The following is a 17,470-nucleotide window of genomic DNA, read 5'->3' on the forward strand; positions in this document are numbered from 1 at the left end:
TCAAAGGTGAAGTCACGAGAGGCAGTCCCAGACCCAGCCCGTGTGAACCACAGCCAGGAAGACCACGGATCGGTCTGCTTGGGACAGTTCTGCTTTATCCCTGTTGTCCCAACACAACACTCAGAAGTGCCCAGGTCACAAAGTAGACAGTCCCCCAAAGCCAAGATTCAGGGTGGCAGGGACAACATGCTTGAATTGGACGATACGTTCCCGGAAAACTGTGGGATAATCACCTGTTGGAAACTGAACCCTACTTTGAATATATGAAGTTAAAAGGCCCTTGAATGGAATCTTTTCATAAAAGGAAAAACAAAAGCCTTAGGCTTATTTATTTCTGAGGCCTGTGCGCCCCTGCCCAGGACGCCACCAGAACCAGCTTCCAAGCGGGTGCCGGCCCCCGTTACCTGCAATGGCCACTGCGGTCCGTCTCTCAGATGCTTTTATTTCTGGGGCCACTTCTCCCAAATCTGAGCGTCTGAAACAATTCCAAAGGAAAACTGTAATGAAAATAATGAAGTAATACCACAACTTGATTCTACCTGTCCAGTTGGCTGCACGTCAGAACCTCTTGGGGGGACTTGAAAACTACAAATCCTGGCCGCGCCCCAGCTCACGGAAACCAGACCTGGGGGCTGGGCCCGGGCAGCACTGTTTCAAAGAGCTCCCTCGGTGATTCCAACGTGCAGCCACCACAGAGAAGCCCTGGCCGAGAAAAACCAGCCCTCTCTGCAACCGCAGGCCAGAGCACACATCGTCATTCAAAAAGACAGAAAAATATACATACCCTTTGACCAGTAATTCCACTTCTAGCCTAAGGAAATAATTAAGATTTAGTTACAAAGATGTTGATGTCAGCTTTACATATAATAGTGAAAAACTGGATGCCTTTTAAAATCAAAGTCTGATTACAGAGAAGTATGGTACAGTCTTATTCTGTACTCATTAGAAAATACTGTATGGATCGCACCTTGTGGACACAGAGACGTTGGACGATGTTACAGAATGACGTTAATGATATATTCATTAGCAGGAGGAAAAGTCAAGTTACAGAACAATATGTATAGTATGATGTTTCAATAAAATTGTATTTGTGTATTTCCCTACAGGTGTACATAAGGAGATCTAGAAGGATATTCATCAAGAGTAACAGTGTGGGCAGACAGGGGTGGTCCTGAATTATTTTAAGTAGGTTTGGTAAGTGCAGTCCATTTAAGAATGAACTATTTTAAATATATTATAAAATTGAGTAAATGTGCCGATTTTGTCAGGAGCCAGGGGTTCCACTGGTGAAGAAGGGACACACAAATATGGAAAGAAGAAGCTAGAACAAGAACTTCCAGGGGCACACGGGAACCAGTGAGGCCAGCGCAACGGCACGATTTCTACACGCGAGCGTGTGGGTACGCGTTTGCATCTATACGCATTCTCTCTCCTAGCTCCGTCCACCAAAAGGGCCAAAGATACTCTAGGGGGGCAGTGAGCACAACAACCCCCTTCCGTGCCATTCCACACTAAAAGACAACAGGTCTCCTTGGAGGGATGGCCGGGAAAGAACAAGAGAAGTCTGAGCATCTTCAGAAAACAAGGAAGTGCTCAAAAAAATGCTGGTAGGTCACAGAACATAGGTGCCAGCTTGAAGAGGCTCCCACGGCCAAGTCTGGGACAATCTGAGTGTGAGCATAATAAATACAGTAACTAATGAAAAACCATTGAAAAGCAGGACTGAATGAGTCCGTGTAGGTATACATAAACAAACTGGGGGAGGGAGGAGGGCTCTTGCTCACAACTATCCAATGAGTCAAGTGCTGCAGCTACAGTAGTATCATTCTGTGACCATCTCAATCTCAATGAAGACTGGTTCAGGCCAGGGGCACCTGGGGGGCTCAGTCGGTGAGCGTCCAACTTCGGCTCAGGTCATGATCTCAGGGTTTGTGAGTTTGAGACCCATTTCGGGCTCTGGGCTGACAGCTCAGAGCCTGCTTGGGATTCTCGCTCTCCCTTGCTCTCTGCCCCTCCCTTGAGTGCACACGTGCTATTTCTCTCGCGCGCTCTCTCTGTTTCTCTCAAAATGTCTCCCCACAGACTGCTTCTTAGGGGTCAGGGAGAAAAAAAAAAAACCTAGTAATTACAACGATGCACACTTGGGCAATACCTGACTGGGTGATCAAATCAGTGACAACATGACAGATGGCCACTGTGTGCCCCAGCCATCGCACCCTGAGAAAGAACACGTCACCAGGCAGTGTTCCGGCTAAGAATGAAAAGTCCTGGTCTAATTGCGGGGGCAAATCCAAAAGAGAAAGTCACCTGGAGGGGAGGACTATGTTATCCCAAAGTCACAAAGGACAAAACAAAGGTGGAGGAAACGTTCCAGATTCAGGGTGCTGGAGAGATGTGAAAACAAAATGCAGGACCTGACCCCACACTAGATCCTGAACTGGAGGGAGAGACTTTGGGGTCAACTGACAGAATTGAAATGTGGGCACTATGCGTGTTGAAAGCATGGATGTTGATGACTGAACCACAGCTGTAAGAGAGTATCTCTGCTCTCAGGAAACCCCAAAGGATCTGGTGAGAAAACAGGATGCTGCATGTAGCTGACTCTCTAGTGCGTAAGAAAGATTACGCATGAGTGTACTCGTGTGTGTACATAAACACACATGCAGCGAGAGCCAGAGCATGAGAAATGAAAATGGTAAGTGAGCTAAAATATTAAAAACAGAAAACTCTGGATAAAGGGCCTTTCACTTTTATCATTTATCTCTAGGTACAAGTTATTTTAATAAAAAATGTCAAAGTTTATTTTGTTCTATTTACATTCTTTAAGTGAAAGAAGCATGTATTGATTTAATAAAACCAAAAGAACTTAAAAATGATGCAATGAGAGGGGTCTGGGCCAGAATAAGATGTGCAGGTGCCCCAGGGAGACCAGACTGCTGTGTCTTCCAGGAGCATGCGGACACTCAACTCCATGTAAGGGACCCTCAGACCATCCAGCCCCCGCTAATTCCCCAGCAAACAAGTCACACCCGCAGTCCGGAAGGAGACTCCACGCCGGGTCTCTGGACGTCTCATCCTCTGCCTGCTGTGAGGAGAGTCCTGGAAACACAACTGTACAGCACAGACCGCTAAGCTCCGCCCCCGATGCTGATAAAAAAATGAGAGTTTTCATTGCTTTTGTAGTAAGAAAAAAAGTAACCTTAAAAATAGACAACAGGACGGGTATAAACTGGCTCCCAGAGTAGAAGCAGGCATGGCCTGGCCGCACACACACGTCTGAGGTCCAGGCTGGGAGAGGGGAGGACCAAAGGACAGGTGTTTACAGTCGGGGGCTCCTCCCACCCACACACGGGCTCCTGGGACAAGAGCTGAACCTCAACCCTTTCCTTCCAACACAAGAAAGCAGGCAACAAAAGTGATATTATCACAGGGATTCTGTCCTGTATTCCTGTCCACAAACTGCACATCTGTATTGTGAACGGAACACAGGGCCCAGCCTGGCAAGGGATCAGAAGCTTGGCTCCGCCTGGCACTTTTTACCTTTCGATCTACTTTCAACGCTTTCACAGCCTCAATTGTGTTCAAAGTCCTTTGCTGAAGCTGTCACCCCTGTGCAACTACATTTGGAGACGAGGTCTGTGCAGAGTGTGATTCTGTGATTTAAAAGAATTTATTTGGTTCATCTCCATTCCTGGCACACAGCTCCTAAAAACCCTTGGGATTTTCTTTGTGAGGTGTAAAGGTGCCTCTTATAATGTTAACGAGTGAGTTTGGGAAAGCACCTGAGGATGGGGGCAGGTGGCCTGGGGACCTAACCACGTGGTTACAGGATTGGAACTTTAAGTTCGGGGACAGGAGGGGCTGGAGGTTGGATCAATCACCAGTGGCCAATGAGTTCATCACTCATGCCTGTGTAATGAAGCCTCCAGAAAACCCAGAAAGGACGGGGTTGTGAGGGCCTCCAGGTTGGTGAGCACGAGATCTGAGAGGGCAGGGAGACTCCGTGCCCCTCCCCACACACCTGGCTGGTGCAGATCCTCCTCTGGCTATTCCCGAATCACTCCTTTTGTAACAAATGGGTAATTAGTAAGTAACACGTTTCCCTGAGTTCTGTGAGTCACTGCAGCAATTAACTGACCCCAAAGAGGGGTCATGGGAACCGGACTCACCCCTAGTCAGCCAGAAGCATAGGAGGCAGCCTGGATTCTCACTGCTGGCATCCTAGGCAGGAGGTGTTCATGGGAGCCCCGAGCTGTAGCCCATGTCACAAGCACAGCAGCGGCCCGGGCCTGCACCCCGTTAGAGCTGCACACTTCTCGGGCAGCGGTCTTCAATGCCCAGAATAAATGGTCGAAACCTGGTGAGCAGGGCTAATTCCTAGCAACAAACCCCACTCCTTCACCAGGTGGTGACAGTAAAGCAAGATGGCACAGAAAACCATCCCAAGCAGGATATGAGAGAAATACAGGTGCATTTGCTTACTGTAATGCAGCCAGCAGCCTACTATCAATTGCTTTGGATAATAAAGAATCTGCTCAATTTTTGCTGTTTTATGCTGACAACTTGTAAGACCCGCCAGTCGCCCTCCTGCCCCACACCTGGGCCAGCTGACAAGTAAGCCTAGGGACTTCTTCCTTGGCCCTGGAGGAGGGGTGGGGGGCCCTCCTCCCACTACCACCCCCGAAACAAAATAAACTTCGAAGCCAGTTGTTCTGCCTAGGAAGCCTCACTAAATTAGTAATAAACCTTTATAAACCAACCTGGTGTGTGTTTAGGGTTGAAATGTGTCCCCCCCAAGGGGCACCTGGGTGGCTCAGTTGGTTAAGCGACCGACTTCGGCTCAGGCCATGATCTCATGGTTGGTGAGTTCGAGCCCCATGTCGGGCTCTGTGCTGACAGCTTGGAGCCTGGAGCCTGCTTTGGATTCTATGTCTCCCTCTCTCTCTGCCCCTCCCCTGCTCACGCTCTGTTTCTGTCTCTCAATAATAAATAAACGTTAAAAAATTTTTTTTAATAAAAAAAAGAAATGTGTCCCCCAAAAAGGTATGTTCAAGCCCTAACCCCAGTACTGAGTGTGGTATTATTTAGAAATAGGGTCTTTGCAGATATAATTAGTTAAATTAAGACCAGATCATACTGGGTAGGGTGGGTCCTCTTATTAGGAAAGTGTGGTTGGTCCACAGTGAGGAAAACGTGGGCAGGGGAGGCAGAGACCGCAGTGCTGTGTCTACAATCCACAGATCACCAGCAGCCACCAGAAGCCAGGGGACAGGGAGGCACCAACCGGGCCCACACCCTCATCCCAGACTCCTGGTGTCTGGAATGGTGGCGGAATACGCTTCTCTCTTCTTTGTGGCCCCTGTGACAGCATCCCCAGCAGAGTTCATAGAGCACGAGTGTGGCTCCTGATGGCTGGATGCAGCGTTCTCCCCAGTGCGTCCCTTCTCTGCTACTTGCAAGGACACCAGTCATTGGAGGACGGCCCACCGAGCCCAGCATGACCTCATTTTAACTAATCACAGCTGCCAGGAGCCTATTTCCAAAAAATGGTCACATTCACAGGCATGAGGGGTTAGACCTCAACACACGTTTTGGAGGTGACACGATTCAACCTCTAACAACATGCAAGCCACAGGAGAGGCCATCCCAGCTCCACAGGGACCACCCACATTGAAGTGTTCAACTCTCATCATGTGCAGGGGCATGACTGGCTGAGAAAACAGAGGAGCTGGGTCTGTGGCAGCGCCTAGGGGCGGGGACGCAAGCAGATGCGGGATATCACAGCACACCCCCTCAGCAGCCCCCCTCCCGGGGCCATAATCATCGCACCCCCAAGCGGAGCAGGAACGGGGCTGCGTGCAATGAGGCTGTGTCCTGGGTTCACTGAGCGAGAGGAAGTGACTCTGAGCCCTCCGAGAGCTCACACAGGAGCCGTGTCACACCCCACAAGACACACAGGCTGACCTCTGAGCCAAGGCTGGCCGTCCCCGCCCCGCACAGCTCATCAGGGTGCTGTGAGGGTCCGGGGAGGTTTACATGTGGGAAGCAAGTTCATATAAGGCAGTGAATGTTCTCCTGGACTTACCCTCACATTTACTCCCTGCCAGGGACTTCCCTAGGAGTTTCGGATCATTCTGTGAAGGACACAGACATCCTTGCTCTCAGCTGGGGGAGATGGACAAGTAATAACTTTTAAGTAGAAGGCACACTGGAAGATGCCCTGAGGCCTGGGCTGGGGCTGCTGTGGGTAAAAGGGGGTGGGGACTCCCAGAGTGGGGGGAGGGGCACAGGAGAGCTCAGGCAGGGCAGGGGGGCCCCAGAGGAGGGGGGGCACAGGAGAGCTCAGGCAGGGCAGGAGGCCCAGGATGAGCAGGAGGGCAGGGTGAGCAAAAGGAGGCAGCAGGACAGGTGAGGCTGAGCTCTTCAGGCCACAGACAAGATCCACTTTTATTCCAGGGGAGGAGGGAGGGGGGAAGGGCTGAGTGTAGGTGGCACGCCTGTCCAGTGACAAAGGTCAAACCTGGGTGGTGGCAGCACCAGAGACACTGACACAGGGCTGGACTCAAAGTCTCTGTGAAGGGTTCAGCAGATGAGGCAGAACGTGTGAGACAGTGCAGGCAGCAGACAGCCGGACTGACAGCTGCCCGCATCTCAAGAGACCAGTGTAAAGAAACTATTTGTGCATCCCCAGCTTCCCAAATTCTCTCACTGGGGCGGCAGTTTTCCAGATCTACTTGCAAATAAAAGAATCAAAACCCACGGCCAACACCCTGTAGGCAAGCAGGTTAGAAACGTACATTTACAACGTCAACGAGAGGAGTGAAGAATCCACACAGCAAACAGGCAGTATCTGTATGAGAACTTTCAGATCCCAAAGACCATAAAAGACTTGAACAAATGAAGAGGTGTATCCTATTTGAGAAAGGAAGGCTTAACATGATTTTCTAAGTCAATGCTCCTTGAGTTAACCTGTCTGTGCATCTAGGCTGAAAAACAGATAAGCTGATTCTATGGAGAAATATTTGTACAATATCAGGAAAATTCTGAAAAAGAACAGCAATGAAAGAGACAAAACCTGCCGGAGAGTAGGACACAGGACCAGCCACCAGAAATGAAAGCTGCAGGCCCGGCTCATGAGCAGACAGGCCGCTGGGTGGCAGGAGGCCCAGGGGCAGGCCCCAAACCCACAGGGAATCTGGTCCCTGACCCTGGGAGCTCACAGTGTCTGGGGGCTAAAAACAACGTGGAAAAGGTAACGGCAAACCCTGGCCGCTCCCTTCACCAAAGTATCAACTAGACCTAAGATTTAAATTGGAAAAGGAGGGGCGCCTGGGTGGCGCAGTCGGTTAAGCGTCCGACTTCAGCCAGGTCACGATCTCGCGGTCCGTGAGTTCGAGCCCCGCGTCAGGCTCTGGGCTGATGGCTCGGAGCCTGGAGCCTGTTTCCGATTCTGTGTCTCCCTCTCTCTCTGCCCCTCCCCCGTTCATGCTCTGTCTCTCTCTGTCCCAAAAATAAATAAAAAACGTTGAAAAAAAAATTTAAAAAAAAAATAAATAAATAAATAAATTGGAAAAGGAAACAAAAAGTGCACTCAAAGGAAATATTAAAGACTTAAAAATCAGAGCCGGGAAGGCTTCATAAAGTCACAAGGCAAACGACAACAGAAGTCTTTGTAACACAAATGGCAAAAGGCTGGTTTTCTCCATGTACAAAAAGCTACAAATCCACAAGAAAAAGCCAAGACTTCAAAGAGAAAAGTGAGACAGGACATCTCCAAAATGCACATCAGGTTTAAAACAAAACAAGGAGGACCCAGAGCCCGGCTGTGCCCTGGAGTCGGGGGGTAAGGATGCCTCCTGGGTGGGACCTGGGCACCATGCCTGCATTTCCACAAAAGTCCTTTCACACCTTTTGAGATTTGTACCGTGTGTGCATTACTTGTTGTGAGATATAAGGCAGCTAATGGGGCGCCTGGGTGGCTCAGTCAGTTAAGCGTCCGACTCTTGATTTTGGCTCAGGTCGTGATCTCTCAATTCGTGGGATAGAGCCCTGTGTCAGGTTCTGCCAGTGTGGAGCCTGCCTGGGCTCTCTTTCTACCTCTCCCCTGCTCATGCTCTTTCTCAAAATAAAGAAATAAACTTTAAAAATTTTTTTAAAAAAGAACACTCACTGACTGGAAAGCCCCTGACACTCGTGGTCCTGGGTAGGATGCCCTTCCCTAAGCTGGACAGAGGCCGGCAGCACAGCCATCCTGCTCTATCAAGCGTGGCCCCCCACCACGGCTAGGTAAGCTTTGCTGAGCTGCTCTGCACAGCCAGGGACGCTTTGCCTACAACGGCCCCTCGTCGCTCTCCCTTCTTCTCCAGTCGGGGACACCCTGAGGGCTGGTGTGGCTCCTTGGGGAATGGGCAGGGGGAGGGGGTGGCAAAGTCTGCAGCCCGCTGGTAAGACCGCATCCCTTCCCCAGGAACGACAGCAGCCACTGAGCGGGCAAAGAGCTCCTCACAGACTTCTCCTGGAGCAGACACACACCTTGCCTGAGTTCCTCAGTGTCTCCACCCCACAGTGTGTTTGTGGGTCCTCTCCTCCCCCCTGGTGTGAAGAGCCCATCTGGACCAGGCCAGGCTCTGGCAGGAAAGCTGAACCCGTCCCAGAAGGCGAAGCCCCAGATCCCTTCCTTCCCCACAAAATGATGGTGTTAGGAGAGGATCTTCCTGGATAGGAATGATAAACAGTTAAAATAAAGTCTCAGATACTTTTAAATGTCTGGTGCATGATGGGGGGTCACCTACCCCAGCAGACTTGCTCACCTCCTGCTCTTCTGTTCGGGGACAGGCCTCACTGTGTTACATCTCACTTACGGGGTGTACATGGCTAGAACCCAATGTCAACAATGGGATCAAAGCCACTGGGACTATTTCTGAGGGAACACAAGCAGTCAGGTAGGAAGTTTCTATCTTTAAAGACCCAGTGAGTGAATATGCCATTAGCTTCCTAGTTCTTTTTTTTTTTTAACTTTTTTTTAATGATTTTATTATTTATTTTTGAGAGAGAGAGAGAGAGAGAGAGCATGAGCAGGGGAGGGGCAGAGAAAGAGGGAGACATGGAATCCAAAGCAGGCTCCAGCCTCTGAGCCAACGTGGGGCTCAACATCATGAACTGTGAGATCACGACCTGAGCTGAAGTCGGACACTTAATTGAGTCCCCCAGGCGCCCCAGCTTCCTAGTTCTTAACTCAGTAATTCCATCAGACAAGCAAAACTTTTAAAGTCTGATGTCATGTGTTGGGAGGTGCAGAGAGGGAAGGTGGTGTGGCCCCTTGTGAGGACACTTCAGTAGTTTCAGGCCCCCTGACCACAACACCCAGTTCTTTGAACCTACTCTAGAAAAACACTTGTGCATGTCCGGGGGAGATGTGATGTGTGGCATCATCTTACAGAGAAAACTGGAAACCTCCTTAACTATGTAACATGACCATGTCACATGATATGATATAAATGTCAAGATTTAGGTAGATCTGATCCTGGTTCTGACATGTTGGCTGAGGACAGCAAGCTGCAAAATAGCATGAGAGCATTTAAGTAAAAACAGAACAAATACATGCTCTGAAAAGTAAACTGTGTTATGTGTATTTTACCACAATAAAAAAAAAAATGGGGCGGGGGCGGACAGAGCAAAGAACAAACATAATGTGTAAATGCACAGGAAAATGTCAGAATAGTTGCCTAGTTAAGACACAGGGGCAGGGGGTGGGGGGCAGGGAACGACACTCCAGGTGTATCTGGAAGTCTGTCTCTCTGATAAGAACAGCCTAATTAAAAATACACAAGGGGCGCCTGGGTGGCTCAGTTGGTACAGGCCATGATCTCGCAGTCTGTGAGTTCGAGCCCCACGTCGGGCTCTGTGCTGACAGCTCGGAGCCCAGAGGCTTGCTTCAGATTCTGTGTCTCCCTCTCTCTCTTTCTGCCCCTCCCCCACTCACACTCTGTGTCTCTCTCTCTCTCTCTCAAAAAATAAATAAATATTAAAAAATTTAAAAAAAAAAAGATTCTTGGGGCGCCTGGGTGGCTCAGTCAGTTAAGCGTCCGACTTCGGCTCAGGTCATGATCTCGCAGTCTGTGAGTTCAAGCCCAACGTCGGGCTCTGTGCTGACAGCTCAGAGCCTAGAGCTTGCTTCAGATTCTGTGTCTCCCTCTCTCTCTGCCCCTCCCCCGCTCATGCTCTGTCTCTCTCTGTCAAAAATAAATAAGCATTAAAAAAAAATACACCAAAAATTTAAAAGTGGTAGTTTATGGAAATTTGGATCACATTTGATTTTGATTTTGTTTTATATTTTTGTTTAAATTATCTGCAATTAACAATCTAAAATGTAAATATATTTGCCCATGTAATCCAGGTTTGCTGTCCCTCCAAGTGAGTGTAGATGAGTGGCTATAAGGCTCCTGAGGTAAGAGCCCCTTCAAGATGGGCTGTGGACAACAAAGGCTACAGACCCTGGTCCCACCAACATACTCGCTGACTCCCGACACTGCACAGGAACCCTGAAAGTCCACCAATGAATCATGGACCCCAGGTTAAGAACTTCTGATTTAGACAACATTTAAAACCACAGAAATAGGGGTGCCTGGGTGGCTCAATCGGTTAAGCATCTGACTCTCCACAACAGCTCAGGTCATGATCTCACAGTTTGTGGGATCGAGCCCCGTGTTGGGCTCTGTGCTGACAGGGTGGAGCCTGCTTGGGATTCTCTGTCTCCCTCTCTCTCTGCCCCCCACCCCAGTCATGTTCTCTTTCTCTCTCAAAAATAAACTTAAAAAAAAAAAAAAAAAAAAAAAAACCACCACAGAAACGCCACAATCTGGCAGAGAACACATTGGGATTAGCAGAAATGGACTACAGACTCCCCGGCCCCCGGGAGTCCTGACGGCAAAGGCACAGGCAGAGCACAGAAGACTAGCCATGGGGCAGCAAGGAGTGAAGGCCGGCAGGATGGAGCTGACGGTAGCAGGGTGAGGAGCTCCGTGTGTTCCGGCCCCACCACGCTGCTGTCACATGGACTCCCCCTCAGTGAGCGGTGGGCAGCAAGCCCACAAACGAGGCCAGGCCCACAGTCTGGCCAGGCACCCTGGTCTCTGCATAGCTCTAAACTCATGGGGCTGGGGGTCACCTCAGATGTATCCTTCCCTGTGATGCCCGCTTTCTCACCATTTCCTTCTGCAAAATGCCCAGCCTATCAGTAAGGGTCTCTTCCTTCTCTCCCAGCTCTCTTGCAGAGATTCACTTAGGAGAGAAGATGGGATTCAGAGGTGCCTCCATGAACAGCCCAGGAGAAATCACAGATCCCTTCCCATCCCTGCCCTGATGCCCTGGACTAGTTTCCACAGTACCGAGTCCAGCAGGCTGGACATCTGCTGGTCAGCTGACTGAGACAGGCGAGAAAGTCCCAGGAAGTCAGGTCTTCCTGGCTGGACTCTGCCCTACCAGTGAAACCTGCAAAGTAGACACCCAGCGGTTATATCTGGAAGTATGGACTGTCCCCAAATGCGTACATGCCACAATGAGTGACAGTTCTCTCTACAAAATAAAATAAAGCAAAATTAAAGTTTTGTGACCTCAGCTCTGCAATGAGTACATGTCAGAAAACTACAGTTTAGTACTAACTGCAGACTCACGGGGACACCCACTATGGTACAATATCAAATCTAAACTAATGCCACCTGCTACGGGGACACCACTTAGGTAGGGCCTGCTGGCTCTGAGAGGGCTTACCAGGCCACCATAAACTCCACCTCTGACCCAGGTCTAAAAGGAGTGTGCTGGGACACCAAATGGGCCATCACATTTGGAAGACCAGACAGCAGCCGCACCACAGGCTCAGACATCACCCTGCCTCGCCTGCTCCCAACAAGAGGGGCCAGAACATGGTGGGACCTTGAACCCGCTGGAATCAGTCTGGCCTTCTGAGGGATGGGCCAGTGTTTATTCTACTTATGAACTCAGAGTCCTGGGCACTTTATGACCAGAGCTCCCCAGACCTAGAAAGCCTGCAGGTAGATGGAAAAGACCCACCACTTGGTTATCACAAACCCCCTGCTCCGTGGAGGCTGAGGACAGAGCCAGCCCCACCTGTAAGAGGCCTGACACCCACCGTCTCTACCCCACTGGAGCTGCTACCACAGCCACCAGGTCTAAGACCCTCTGAATGTAGACAGTAGTCAAAAAAAGAATTTTACCAACTAAAGCAATGACCTTGAGGCTAAATTTCCTCCTCTGTGAACTGAGGTATTGGATTAACTGTCATTCCCAGCTTTCATGACCACTTATATTATGGAAGCAAAAACTAATTACAGTTCATTGCTGAGGTTTTATTTCACAAGTAAGGAATTTTTTCAAAAATTACGAACTCTGTGTGTCACCATCTTTTCCTCAAGAAAGAACATTTTAGCACCCAGGCGGTGGAAAGCGGTGATGTCAGAACAGGGGCTGTCACCCTATCGGGGCCCGCGGCCCTGGCCTGACCCGAGTCCCGACCCGAAGCCCCAGCCGGCCGGGCAGAGGCCTCCCCTACCCCCGGGACCCCCCCCCCAACGGGGACCCTCGGGGACCCTCGGGCTGCGCCCCGCGGGGTGGGGGGAGGGCCCGGCATCCGCTCCCGGAGAGCAAGTGGAAAACAGCTGCGCAGGGCAGGGCGGGGGCGCCGGCCGACCGGGCTCCGGGCCCTCGGGGCCCAGCGGCTCCCGGAGTCCGGGCCGCGCCCCCGCCCTGCTCCCAGCCCCCCGCCCGGCCGCCCCCGGCCCGCGCCCCCGCGCCCGCCCCCCCCGCCGCCCGGCCGCGCCCGCCCAAGGTCTGCTGGAGGCCCGCGGGGCCCGACGGGCGGGGGTCCGGGCTGGGGGCTGCGGGCCAGGGGCAGTGAAGGCGGCCCGCGCCCGCACCTGCACCCGGACGCCCCCACCCCGCGGCCCGCAGCCCCCTCCCCAGCGCGGCCTGAGCGCCTCACTCACCCGGGCGACGCCATCAGCGCGGCGAGGTCTCGGCGCTGCCGCCGCCTCCGCTTCCTCCGCGCCGAGCGCCTCCGCCGGGGAGGGGCCTCGCGCCGGCCACGGCCGCCCGCCCGGGCCGCTCCGGACGGCAGGGGTGCGGGGAGGGGGCCCGGGCCGCTCGGGGACGGGTCCGGGGTGGTGGTGGGGCGCTCGGGAAGGGAGCCCAGGGCGCTCGGGGAGGGGGTCCCGGGCGATGGGGGGCGCTCGGGGAGCGGTCCCGGGGCGGCGGGGAGGGGGCCCGGGGTGGTGGTGGGGCGCTCGGGAGGGAGCCCAGGGCGGCGGGGAGGGGGCCCGGGGTGGTGGTGGGGAGGGAGCCCAGGGCGCTTGGGGAGGGGGTCCGGGGCGATGGGGGGCGCTCGGGGAGCGGTCCCGGGGCGGCGGGGGCGATCCGGGAGGAGGCGCGGGGCAGCAGAGGGAGGCGCTCGGGGAGGGGGCCCGGGACAGTGGATCGGGGCGCTTGGGAAGGAACGCAGGGGGTCGTTGGAAGGGCGCCTGGGAGCGGTGGGGTTCGCCGAGCTTTTGGAGGTGTTGGGAGAGAGCCCAGTATCGTCTCCCAGCGGCCTTGGGCGGGGGTGGGGGCGACACAGCACCGGCTTGGACCCGGAGCAGGGGGCGACCGCGGCGGCCCACCTGCCCGGGTGCCCGCGGGACAGGACTCTCGGACGGGTGCCTAGGTTGCCAAACCAACCGAACACCTGTCCCGGGGCCATGAAGCTGCAGCGGGACTGGGTGAAGTGGACACCTCCCTGCGATCTGAGTTTAGTTTCTGTAAGGAAAGCGTTTCTTTAGCCCAGGAGAGCAAGGCGTTGTTACTACTATTAAACAAGTGGTAACTTTGCTATTTCTTACTTGACTAAGTGCTGTCTTGCATGAGTTGCTGGCCTCTCTGAGCCAGTTATCCCGTGTAAAATGTGTATAAAAGTACACTGTTCATCTCTAAGGACCGTGGACACTTTTATTATTCTTTACGTTGTGTTATTAAGCGATAATGAGTCTGGGGTTCCCACAGTGCGTTTCACAGGCACCATCTGTGAGTGCTTGGGCCTCAGTTGCTGTTTCAGCAAAATGAGTTTTCAAAAATAAATGAGCTCTTGTAAGTGAAAACGCCTGACAAAAAGCTCTGGAAAATATAAACCACTGTTGATCACATTTCTGTGTTATATTAGGTATTATTGATAATCAATATTTTGTTTTTACTGCTAATAAGAATGAGAGATAGCAAAGCAATGACTGAAAACCTTGCCTCTGGAGCCAGAATATCTGGGTTGAAATCTGAGAGCCACCAATTACCAACTCTGGAAACATGGGCAAGATAGAATCTTCTCAGGGCCATAGTTTACTCATTTGAAAAATCGGGTAGAAATAGGTGCCTTTCTCTGAGGGTTGAATGAGTTAATATTTGTACAGTGACTAATACATTGGCTGGTGCATGGTCTCTTCCCCTTCCTGAAAATCCGTATACCGTTGTGAGGATCCGTGTTCCCTTCGGTAAAATGGAAGCTCACAGAATTGCTGCCCTAAGTTCAGAAGGTAATTAGTGCTCTGTAAAGGGAGTTAAGTAAATCCACAGGGGCTTCGAGACCCCAAATTGGAAGAAATCTCAGAGGACCGGGGTTAGGAAGAGTTTGGGAGCAAGCAACTGTTAAATGGCGTAGTTCAAGGCAGTAATGATTGCTACTAGAGTGAGGGAGGTCAGATAATTTTTTTAAATAAACTTAGTTAAATTTAAAATATATTTTTAAAAAATAAAAAAAAATAAAATATATTTTATGGGGCACCAGGGTGGCTCAGTCAGTTAAGCATCCAACTCTGGATTTTGGCCCAGGCCATGATCTCATGGTAGTGAGACAGAGCCCACATCTCATTGGGCTCTGTGCTGGGTATGGAGCTTGCTTAAGATTCTCTCTCTCCCTCTCTCTCTCTACCCCTCCCTCACCTCAAAAATAAATACATAAATACATAAATAATACTTTAAAGTAATAACTATATACAAGGTCTCTGATATATTATTCATCCTTAACATAAGTTTTAGTGTGTGTGCCATTTCACTGCCTGGTGGATGATTCTGTTCTAACCAGCCCATACTGTTGGACATAAATACTGCTGCAGTATTCATTATTATAAGGAATATGGACAATAAATATCCTCATAGCCAAAACTCCCCAACCATGATTATTTCATCCAGTAATCATCCATGATTATTTCCTTAAGCCAAGTTTCTAGGAGCTGTATTTCTAGGTCAGATGATATTAGTATTTTAAGTCTTTTCAGATAAATATATAATATACATATATACATACAAGCAAACACATACATATATACCAATACACATGTATATACACTCACAAATATATACACACATGAAAACACATATACGTGCCAATAACATGTATATATGCACTTACATATATACACATACATATATACATATGGACAACACATATACATACACTTACATGTTTAAACATTCCTATACACAAACCTACAGATTACTCTCCCAGCATAGTCACCAACACCGGTAATAGTGCCAGTTTCCCAAAACTCACTCTGTAAATTTCACAATTTCTTTTATTGCCAGTGTGATAGGTTAAAAAAACAGTATTTTGGCAAAATGGCTCACTAGGAAGTTCCCGGTTCTCATATCCCCACAGAAACGTGAAGAAAACCACCTGAAACTCTCTGAACTAATTATGTAGAGGCTCTGAACACCCAAGATTTACAGCAACCAAGCAAACACTCAAGCAAGAAAAGGCCATATTTAAAATTGCAGGAAAGTTCAGTGGCATTTTTAATTGCATTGTCTCACCCTTCCCCCACAGTAGCAGTGGCCTTGGCCTTCAACAGGTAGTATCCAGTTTCCCAGTCCCCACAGATTCATTGCCTTCAACAGGCCTTATTCGCAAACTACCTTAGAACAAACGGTAAAGGGAGTCCTTCCGACTGAAATGGCAGGGCACTATGGGCAAGAGACAACCCTAAAACCTGAAACTATAAAACTCTTGGAAGAAAACCTAGGGAAAAAGCTAAATACTGCACTCTGCAATGAATTCTTGGATAAAACACCAAAAGCACAGGCAACAATAGCAAAAAATAGACAAATGAGATTATATCAAACTGAAAAACAAATGCACAGCAAAGGAAACAATCAGCAAAACGAAAAGGCAACCTATGGAATGGAAGAAATTATTTGCAAACCACAAATCCCATATGAGGTTAATATTCAAAATATAGAAGAACTCCTACAACTCAATAATAATTTTTTAAAAACTGATTTAGGAGTGCCTGGGTGGCTCAGTCGGTTAATCTTCTGACTTTGGCTCAGGTCATGATCTCAGGGTTCATGGGTTCAAGCCCCGCATTGGGCTCTCTGCTGTCAGCACAGCGCTTGCTTCAGATCCTTTGTCCCCCCACCCTCAGAAATAAATGAATAAACTTAAGGAAGACTGATTTTAAAATGGGCAAAGGACCTCTAGACATTTCTCAAAAGAAGACGTACAAATGGCCAACAGGTATATAAAAGGTGTTCAACATAACCTCATCAGGGAAATGCAAATGAAAACCACAATAAGATATCACCTCACACCTGTTAGAATGGCCATTGTCAAAAAAACAAAACATGTGTTGGTAAGGATGTTGAGAAACAGGGTACCTTGTACACTGTTGGTGGGAATGCAAACTGGTGCAGCCACTGTGGAAAACAGTATAGAGGTTCCTCAAAAACCTAAACATAGAAATACCATATGATCCGGGGCACCCAGGTGGCTTAGTGGTTGGGCATCCAACTCTTGATTTTGGCTCAGGTGATGACTCCAGAGTTGTGGGATCAAGCCCCGTGTTAGGCTCTGCACTGAGCATGGAGTTGATTAGGATTCTCATTCTCTCTCTCTCTCTCTCTCTCTCTCTCTCTCTCTCTCTCTCTCCCTTCCCCACCCCTCTCCCCCAATCACAGGCTCTCTCTCTCAAATAAAAAGAAAAAAGAAAAGAAAAATTAAAAGAAAACAATACCATATGATCCAAAATCACACATCTGAGTATATATCCAAAAGTACTGAAGATCTCAAAGAGATATCTATACTCCAATATTCACTGCAGCATTATTCATAATAATCAAGATATGGAAACAACCTAATTGTCTATCAAGGAATCAATGGATAAAGAAAAATGTGGTGTATAAATACAATAGAATATCAGTGAGCCTTTAAAACATAGAAAATCCTGACATTTGCAATGACATGGATGTACCTGAAGAACATTACGCTAAGTGAAATAGACCAAAGGACAAATACTGCATGATCCCACTTTTAAGAGGAATCTAAAATAGTAAATTTAAAACCACAACATAGAATAGTGGTTGCCAGGGCTGGGAGGAGGGAAAAACGGAGAGGTGTTGGTTAGTCAAAGTTACGTAAAATGAGTAAGTTTTGGAGATC

The 17,470-nt window shown here is 49.6% G+C and overlaps 1 protein-coding gene across 4 annotated transcripts in view; it reads right to left on the reverse strand.

Annotated features, from left to right (window-relative positions):
- Positions 1-17,470, reverse strand: part of LOC102959717 (up-regulator of cell proliferation) — a 51,989-nt gene that overhangs the window by 13,709 nt on the left and 20,810 nt on the right. Inside the window, exons 1-3 of one of the 4 annotated variants that reach the window (XM_042962665.1) lie at positions 13,002-13,082; positions 785-811; positions 405-475 (exon numbers count right to left, since the gene is read on the reverse strand). In XM_042962665.1, coding sequence (XP_042818599.1) covers positions 405-475; positions 785-811; positions 13,002-13,015 — 112 coding nt within the window. In that variant the 5' untranslated portion in view covers positions 13,016-13,082. Of the gene's footprint in view, positions 1-404; positions 476-784; positions 812-3,029; positions 4,060-13,001; positions 13,083-17,470 lie in introns of those variants that run through there. The other 3 variants (XM_007073491.3, XM_042962680.1, XM_042962672.1) reach the window with 3 other exon arrangements.

Source organism: Panthera tigris, chromosome A2, assembly GCF_018350195.1.
Source record: "Panthera tigris isolate Pti1 chromosome A2, P.tigris_Pti1_mat1.1, whole genome shotgun sequence".
In the NCBI taxonomy this organism is placed as follows: Eukaryota; Metazoa; Chordata; class Mammalia; order Carnivora; family Felidae; genus Panthera; species Panthera tigris.